Source organism: Medicago truncatula, chromosome 5, assembly GCF_003473485.1.
Source record: "Medicago truncatula cultivar Jemalong A17 chromosome 5, MtrunA17r5.0-ANR, whole genome shotgun sequence".
Taxonomy (NCBI): Eukaryota; Viridiplantae; Streptophyta; class Magnoliopsida; order Fabales; family Fabaceae; genus Medicago; species Medicago truncatula.
In genome coordinates, this window is record NC_053046.1 from 12,015,159 (window position 1) to 12,025,114 (window position 9,956).

At 32.2% G+C, this 9,956-nt stretch overlaps 1 protein-coding gene across 1 annotated transcript; it reads right to left on the reverse strand.

Moving 5' to 3' along the window:
* Positions 1-5,115: 5,115 nt before the first annotated feature.
* On the reverse strand, positions 5,116-8,931 carry LOC11405995 (putative disease resistance protein RGA4). The gene is made up of 2 exons (XM_003612711.3): positions 5,546-8,931; positions 5,116-5,467 (listed from the first exon to the last, which is right to left on the reverse strand). The coding sequence occupies exon 1, from the start codon at positions 8,818-8,820 to the stop codon at positions 5,572-5,574; it is 3,249 nt and encodes a 1,082-aa protein (XP_003612759.1). The 5' UTR covers positions 8,821-8,931; the 3' UTR covers positions 5,116-5,467; positions 5,546-5,571.
* Between the last annotated feature and the right edge of the window lie 1,025 nt (positions 8,932-9,956).

Sequence of the window (9,956 nt, forward strand, 5' to 3'; positions counted from 1 at the left end):
TAAAAGTCTTTCACTAAAAAAATAGAGTTAGTGATTTATATTTAAACACCACAACAAATCCTTCCATGTGATCCTTTCTTAGTTTTGTTCATTTGGAATTAAATTTTCTTAATTTAAACCTTATGCAAATCCACATTCAAAATATACAGATTGTTGAAATTAAACATCACAATATAAAAAATTAAATAAAAGACTTCATTAAAAAAGTTATAAAAAATAGAGTCAGTATAGATCAACTTTTATTTTATTTTAAAAGGAATCAATGTAGATCATTTGAATTTAAACTTCACAATAAATTTAATGGCATCCCCCCCACCCCCACCCACCCACCACAGTTGACTAGTGATACCCTCCAATTTTTGAAAAGAAGATAGTTATTTTTTATAAAAATTAGTTCCTTATTTACAGAGATATAAATATAAAATGTAGATGGTCGTCAAACTATTAAAATGTCTTAAAAAAATTTAAACTTTTTGTGTCTATCTCTCTTCAAATGAGGCTGTATATTTCTCCTCTAAACTAAGAAAATTTCCTCTCAATTTCTCAAAAGAAATTAAGATGGTCTCAAATAATCAATATAGTTTTGAATAGTATAAAAGATTATATACTAGATTTTATAAAAAAAAATTATAAAAATTTCATAAAAACAAATGTTCTTTTTTATACCCATTATCATATAAACAGACAGACAGATACGGAGTGATCGTCTAAACGCTAATTTTAAATAAAGAACTTATAAGTAAAAGACTTCAATTAAAAAAATAGAGTCAGTAACTTACTAATTTATATTTAAACATCACAGCAATGTTTTGTTCATTTTGGAATCAAATTTTCTTAATCTAAACGTTATGCAGAGTCACGTTCAATGTATAAAAATCACAATATAAAAAATTAAATAAAAGACTTCATTTAAAAAGTTATAAAAAAAATAGAGTCAGTATAGATTTTTTTTTTATTTTTTACAAGGATTCAATATAGATCAGTTGAATTTAAACATCACAATAAATTTAACGGCATCAAATCTCCCACACAGTTGATCAGTGATACCTTCCAATTTTTAAAAGAAAATAGTTAGTTTTTATAAAAATTAGTTCTTTATTTAGAGAGATAAATTACAATTTTTATATTGTAGGCATCATTTGAAAAAAAAATAGTATAGTTTGTTACAATATGAAATTGGAAAATATCTATTATCTATATCTATAATTTAAATCAAAATAAAAAATAATTTTCATAAAAATTTCATAAAAACTCATGTTTATATGCATTATCGCAATAAAAAGGACATACACGGAGTGCCCTTCTATATGCTAATTTTAACTAAAAATACTTATAAGTAAAAGGCTTCCATTAGAAAAATAGAGTCAGTATCCAGAAGTCCTAACTCAACTGTCAAAATGTCGAAATTGTTAGGCCGGATGCCATGACCGGGGTTCGAACCCCAGTACCTCCACTTGTGTGTATGAGTTTATAATGGCTTTGCCATTTCGTCTATCTACCAAAAAAAAATAGAGTCAGTAATTTATGCTTAAACATCACAACAAATCCTTCCATGTGATCCTTCATTAGTTTTGTTCATTTTGGAATCAAATTTTCTTAGTTTAAACGTTATGCAAAGTCACACTCAATGTATAAAGATAGTTGATAAACATCACAATATAAAAAAATTAAATAAAAGACTTCGTTAAAAATGTTATAAAAAATAGAGTCAGTAAAGATCATTTTTTTTCTCTCTCTGAGAACGTGTCAATAAAGATCATTTGAATTTAAACATCACAGTATATTTCCTTCCATGTGATCCCTGCTTAGTTTTGTTCATTTTGGAATCAAATTTTCTTAAATTAAACGTTATGCAAAGTCACATTTAATGTATAAAGATCGTTGAAATAAACATCACAATATAAAAAATTAAATAAAAGACTTCATTTACAATGTTATAAAAAATAGAGTCAGGAAATATATTTATATTCTTCTTATGAGAAGATGTCAATATAGATCATTTGAATTTAAAAATCACAATAAATTTAATGGCCTTAAATCCCCCACACAGTTTGACTAGTGATACCCTCCAATTTTTAAAAGAAAATAGTTATTTTTTAATAAAAACTTGTTCTTTATTTGGAGAGAGGTATATATTTCTTTTGAGCAGAAATGAAGTGGATCTTAAACCTAGTTGTAAAATAAAAATTTACATTTTACACTCTAAACTAAGAGTAAATTTCCCCTCAATTTCTCTAAAGAAATGAAGATGATCTTCAATATAGTTTTGGAGTGTATATAAGATTATATAATACATAAAGAGAATATATAATTTTTGGCTGATTAATTCACTTTCAATTATACCCTTAAATAAATTTGACTATAAGAAAACTAATTTGTTGGCATCGTTAAAAAAATAAGAATTTATATTATATTTTTACATTATTGGTATCATTTAAAAAAATTTATTATAGTTTGTTACAATATGAAAGTGAAAAATATCTATTATCTATCTATCTATAATTTAAATCAAAATTAAAATGATTTTAATGAAAATTTCATAAAAAAGTCATGTTTATGATTTATACGCATTATCGCAATAAAAAGAGCTGATATACATGCACATGGTGCCCATCTAAACACTATTTTTAAATAAAAAAAAACACTTATAAGTAAAAGACTTTCATTAAAAAAAAAAGAGTCAGCAATTTATAAACATTAGAGAAAATCCTTCCATGTGATCCTTTCTTAGTTTTGTTCATTTTGTAATCAAATTTTCTTAATTTCAAAGTTATGCAAATTACATTCAAATGTATAAAGATCTTTGAAATTAAACATCACAATATGAAAATTTAAATAAAAGACTTCATTAAATAAGTTATAAAAAATAGAGACATATCCAATTGTACCCCTTAATTAATTGAGTGTACATTACTTCCAATGAATTACACCAATAATAAATAAGGTTAATATCTTTTGACATCATTATTACATTTCTTAATTTGTGTGTAAAAATCTTAAATGACACTCATTTTAAAACGGATGGAATATTTTCTTTGTTAAAAGACTTCCAGCACAATGATTATGGTTTAGAGTGTTGTAGGCAAGGTATGCTATTGAGGGGGTCGACTTAAGAAGGGTAGCAGGGATGAGTCTGTGTGGTGGAAGGAGTTAATGCATATTTGTGATGGTGTTGGCCTAGAGGTGGGAGGCTGGTTTGAGGAGAATTTATGTCGTGAAGTTAGTAATGGGGAGAATGCATTTTATTTTTTTTGGACAGATAGGAGGTTAGAGAACTTTCTGTTCCATGATAGGTTTCGTAGGTTGTTTAATTTTTTTGAAAATAAATGGATGACGGTTACAAACATGTTTATTTTGGGTTGGGGCCGGCGAGGGAGGTTAGGCGTGGAAGTGGTGGTGTCGGTTGTTGGTATGGGAGGAGAATTTGGTAGGGGAGTGTAGGAGTTTACTTTACACTATGTCGTTGCAGGTTGATATAGAGGATCGATGCTTAGGGATTTAAACCCAACCGATGGGTATTCAGTTTGAAGCGCCTACCACTTTCTCATTTGTTAGGTTCCGCTTCTTTGTACAAACGGTGCTGAATTTCATTTCGCATAAAGATGTTCCATTAAAGGTATCTTTGTTTGGTTGGCGGCTCCTTCGTAAGAGATTGCCCACTAATGATAATTTATTTGAACGTTGTGTTATCCTTCATGACTCTCAGTTATGTGTGACCGACTGTGGTAACACGAAATCAATGAAGCGTTTGTTTTTGGATTGTTAGTTTTTTGGTTCTCTTTGGCATCTTGTGCATAATTGACTTGCTTTTTCTTCGATTGATCCATATGGAATTACAAATCATTTTGTTTAGTTTCGTAACTTTGTAGGTGTCTCTAAAGTGTGGCGTTCCATTATGCATCACATCTAGTTTTTTTGCGCTTGAATGATCTTGAAGGAGACGAACAACATGATTTTCAATAATAAGGAAAACTTTGCTCTTCAACTTTTGAATAAAATTAAACTACTTTCTTTTTTTGTGGCTGAAGGTAAAACTTGCTTCTATTGCTTTTGGTTACCATAGTTCGTTGCTTGTCATCTTGTTTATTTGGGCATCAATTAATTTCCTGTATTTTCTTCTTTCTATTCTTATGTTCAATTTTTTATTTTATTTACTTTTTGTGTTATGCTCTGATACACCTTACGCTCTTGAGATCACTTTTTGGCGGTAATATAATTTATTGTCTTGTTAAAAAAATTATTTTTCATAAAAATATTTATGGTATATAATATTGCCCCTCACTAATATATATTTTTTGATTCGTTTCTGTGTTTTTTTTGGTGTTATATTACATGCATTTAACTATCAATTAGTCTACTTGAAATCCATTTTATATTAACATTTTTGAAATAATTAAGTAATATGTTATATCTTTAAATAAACTAACGAGCTAATAATATTTTACAAGTTGATGATGTGATACTTCATTACTAAGAGTTTCAACTTGTAACCTTAAGGTACAAAGTATAAATCATATCACTTTAATTAATATAAATTTCCCATTCTCAAATTAAGGAAAAACTAACGAGCTTAAAAGCTAATGAAGTTGAGTCCTATTTTGATATCTAACACGACTTTATATAACATCATGTTTAAATTCTATTTTGAAATGATACCTTTAAATAGGTTTACATATGTTGTTTGTCTTGCAAATATGTCTTACTTTAGGTTTATTGCACTTTCGGCCTTCAAGTTCCACAATTTTTCGATCTTCCAAGTTTAAAATCAACGATTTGACAATTCAACTTTTTCTTTTCCTAAAAAAATGTCATGTTTTAGATTGCCTTAAATGCATTTTGTCCCTCCTAACTTTGAGAAAGTTGTAACTATGGCCCCGAACAAAAAAAAAAAAAAAAAACATTTCTGACCTCTATCTTTGCACCCTTTGCAAAATGTTGCTTTTAACCAAATCAATGCATATGTGACGCTTAACTGACTCATATGCCATGTGTATAATTTCTTAATTTTAAACTAAAACAATTACAGCTCATCATTGATTGAAAAAATAATAATTAAAAAGAGAATATAAAAGTTATTCAATACAAATTAGCTCATCATTAATATGAGATAACTTGTTCATCATAAAATAAATTTATATCTCATATTAATGGTAATAACTTGTTCAATACAATGAGCAGTAAAATCAAGAACTTGGAGGACTAGCAATACATTATACATACAACCTTAAAAATAACAAGCAATACATAGAAGTTGAGTAAAAAATAAAAACAATACATTCAAGTCAAACTCTGAGTTAATACACTAGTTTGCCTTAGATGATGGAATACAATTGTTTCTAATAAAATCAAAAGATGACACATGATTGAAGCTATCCACTAAAGCCCGTTTGATTTCAGCTCAAAAATGAAGTTGTGCATACACAAATCATCAATCCAATGAGGAGGATAAAATTTATTTGACAAGCCCCTGTAAGCCAAATAATATGATCAGGACAAATACTATATTATTGATATACTAGTAAGTAGTATTTGACTTAAATCATACCTTTGCGTGGAAGCAAGCTGAACAATCTACATGTCTCGATTAGTTTCCGTGACCTGTTTATTTTTAATATGAGCAATCTGTGACCAATCATCACCGGTGTCTGACTGGCACCTTGGCAGCAATAAGGTGCAGTCCAAAATGATCAAAGTATGCAGAGACTCCACGTTTTTCAATGCTTTTGGAAGCGAAGCCAACTTGTCACATTCAGAAATAACCAATTTCTCGAGTGATTTGAGATATTCTATGGTTTCAGACAAAGAAGTTAACTGAGGACAGTTATGAAGCTGAAGATCTTGAAGAGATGTTACTTTGTAAATACTCGATGGAAGAGTCTCGAGTTTTGGAATTTCTCTTATCGTGAGAGAACGCAAGTTTTTGAGACCTTCCCATTCAGTGCTTGAGAGATCAAGCTCCTGACAGTTTTCAATGTTAAGACTCTGGAGTGAGTTCAAATTATCAAAACCTTCGGGAAGAGACTTTAAATGCTTCCACTCTTTAATGTCGAGTTTCTCAAGAGAATTGAAGTATTCGATCCATATCTTTGCTGGTGAACGACTATCCTCGATGTTCGCAATTTTCATTGACTTGAGTTTGGAAAACGGATAACACTTTCTATGTCCATGATTTATTGAATCTAGTAGCGGTTTCACGCTCGAACCCACAAGGATTAGCTCTTCATCAAGACCAGGAAAAAGGGGCATGCAAGTTAGTTCAGGGCAGTAATTTACATTCAGTTTTGAAAGGCAAGCAAAAAACGGTAAATCTTTTTCCATTTTATCCTTTCTCCACCACCTCTTGAGATTAGGACAATCTGAGATTGTGAGTTCCTCCAAAGATGGAAAGTGCACTGCAGCAGCCTGTAATTTGTCATTGTGGCGGTCACTGTCATTACTTTGATCAGCAATGTATTCCAGTTTGTCCAACCTTAGAAGTTCTAGAAATCTGAGGTTTGGAAGTTCATGAAGGTGTGGGAGAAATATGCAACTTGTACAGTCGTACAAGCTTAACTTAACAAGGCAAGCTATGGAAGAAAACCAATTTGAAAGTGTTTTACCTTTGTACCCAACAACGAAAATTGCTCTCAGTGTAGAGGGCGGCTCAAGAAAATCAAGTCTTTTCTGGTCATCTTCCTCTTCCTTCTTGCCATAGTCATCCTCATGACACCATCTTAACGTAAGACGCTGGAGATCATTTTTACCATTGAGACAATTATCCGCCTTTGAAAGGTTCAAACTTTCAAGATGTGAAATTTCCAGGTGGCCTCTTAAGTTGTTGAGCCTTGCAAGTTCACTAAGACCTCCCACGTGGTGCCCGTCACTAATCACAAAGAGAGAAAGTGTTTGTAGAGAACATTCTAGCTTGTGTAGTTTGCGAGGCATGTGAGTGAGAGCTAAGCATCCATCTATCTCAAGATGCTTCAGGTTAACTAGTTCATCAATGTTCTTGGGTAGTTCCTCGAGCGGATAACATTGAGACAATTTCAACGTTTGCAAATTGCTAAGCTTGGTAATGGAATTGGGTAACTTTTCTATAGAATTAAGGGACAGGTCGAGATACCTCAAATTATTCATATCCCCAATTGAGTTGGGCAATGTCTTGATTCCCATGTCGTGGAGATCCAACATTCGGAGAGTGGCCTTGAAGGATTTGAATATTTGACCACAAGTGGAATAGCCTGTCTTCATGTCCTTCGGAAGCAACGATTGTGTCTTCCAAAAGAGAATGGCCTTTAGTTTCTTTGCCTTTTTAAACAAAGAAGGTGGAATTCCACGTGAAACGTCCAAGCTAAAATCAAAAGAGGCTCGTAAGACTCCTTCAGTAACTTTTTCACCTTCTGGATCCACCGTGACATTCTCTATTTGATCTGATACGAATCGTGCTAGGTCGTGCATTAAGGGTTGCATTCTACATCTTCTAACAGCGCCACACTCGTCTTCTTCCATATCTTTGAAAATAGGCATCCCAACAAAGTCGTTGAAATACTGGCGGAATTTGTCTTCTGTAGAGTTTTCTAAATCCGATTGAAATCCTTCTGCTGTCAAGAGATGAATTAATCTCTCGACATCAATCAAATGATCTTGAGGAAACAATGAACAAAATTCAAAACAAAACTTCTGAGGGCTTGGAAGTTTGTCGTAGTATCTAACCTTAAGCTCTTTTAGAAATTCCTCCTTATTCAGATCAGCAACGGCAAGATCAGCACAATGATTGTTTACAAATATTGCTTTGAATATTATCAAGAAAGGAACTCCACCACAATCCATCACCATCTTCCTTTGCATTTCCTTCTTCATATCGATTATTGAACTACTTTGTCCACGAACTTTCCAAAACAATGACAAAGATTCCTCTTCATTAAGCCCCAGAATAACATGTGGCTTAAACGTGGTAAAAACAGTATCTGGCCTTGTTGTTTCATGTCGTAACCTGTAGTTACTTAGCGAAACAGTAATATTGTTGGCCACAAGTTTACTACGTGTGGTTATGAGAATTGCACTTGCACCATTGGACGTCATTAATATCTTGTCCAAATCAGAGAGCATCTCGTCCCCAAGTATCTCAGTTTTCAAATTATCCAGCACAACAAGGTTTCCTTTTCCGCCGTCAGTGTAAGTAGATGACATGTCAGTGGTATTGAGGAATTCCACATCATAAATCCAAATTTGAAGGCCGAAGTGAGCTTTGACTTGCTCATCCTCACAAATAAGACGGGCAAGTTTTGTCTTCCCTATTCCTGCGAACCCAACAATGGAAACCACAGAAACTTTCCCAACGGATTCAGCTCCTGTGTGGAGCGGGATAAGTTGATCTATAATTTCTTTTTTTCTCCCAACTATAGCCGGTTCCAACTCCGTCTCCTCCCCCGTCTTCTCCCATGCTTCTTGAGGCGGCATAGTTGCAGTGGTGGTCGTGGACAATTCTTTTAAAACATCTTTGAGATCTTTTATGGCATTTTGAATTCTTGAGTTGATGGCTTTAAGCTGATGCTTATGACGATCGGCTTGAAACGGAGAGAAAGTTCTTTTCTGAGGCTTAAGAATACCGGCATCGAGTTCCTCCACCAATTTGTTCAGATCTTTGAGGGCAGTTTTAAGGTTGGACAGAACCTCATGACGTTGGACGTGGTTCTTAACCAGGTCTTGGATTTTTTCAAGAGAAGTTATAAGTTGGTTCTTGTCACTGTTCGACAGCCCAGCTAGTAAGCGGTTTTCTTTACGGCCGCGTATCTTTTCAAGGAGTTGATCAATGGTTTCTCTCAGAACAACTATATCCATTGAATGTGGCTGATGGGTGGGACTTGAACTGGGATTGAAAGAGAGGAATGGTTCAAAGCAGAAAAAAAAATAAAATCAAAATAACTGTTTGAAGTGATGGGGTTTTCAAAGGTAAATACAAGATCAAGGTATTCACTTTCAGCTGGAGTACTCGTTCATTCATTATATAAAGAAAGAAAACAAAACAACTAGTTAAGGGTTATTAATTTTTTATTTTTTGAAAGAGGGTAAGGGTTATTAATTTTTTATTAGTAGTAAATTAATTAACTAAGAGTAGTTGATTAGACTAACACATGGCCACATGCCCCATATAACGAAGGTGGTTTTGATTTTATTTTCAGTGGAACGACGGTTTTGATTTATTTAGTTTGCTCTATTTATTGTTATTTTATGATAAAGATAAACATAAATGATAAGTACTTTTTTATTTTTAAGAAATAAATGATAAGTACTTCTTTCTATCATATTTATGAACAAATATTTTTTTTTGATTTTTTTTTGACAAAAATAAAATGATATTAATTCATTAAAATTGATAGATTACATCAGATGCAAACATCGCTAAAAATGTAAAGGATGAATCTGCGAACAAACTCACAACATCCAAGTTAATAACATAAAACGGGAAAATGCCTACAAATAATATGATAAAACCTAAGTCACCGAAATTCACATGCTTCCAGATCTTCAACGTTCACGTCCAAATCATTGGTTGAATTTGTAATTGACTGATGCCGATCTCTCAATAGAAAATAAACAAACACCGCGACAAGACGCGAAATCAAACGTCGTACAAGACGACGAACAATACAACGCCACACTTAGACGACGAAATCACAAAAAAAACACAAAAGAAAAAACTTGATATATGTGAAAACCACTTATTTAGATTGAAAGAAAAGGGAAAAAAGATGTCGAGGTTTGATTCTAGGTAAAAAAAAAAATCTAAAACCACCCCTTCTCGATGAACGAAGGAGAAAGAAAGTTTAGAGAGAAGTTAGAGTTTCTCTCACTAGAAAACTAGGGCCGACTATTTTTTCTCTCTTTCTTTTTTTTTCTCTTCGAATTTATTGAATAAGTATTTGTACTATAATATATTTCATATGCATTAATTTTTTAATAAAACTAAATAATTA

Coding starts and splice junctions, on each gene's coding strand:
- LOC11405995 (XM_003612711.3), bottom strand. CDS start 8,820: ATGGATATAGTTGTTCTGAGAGAAACCATTGATCAACTCCTTGAAAAG.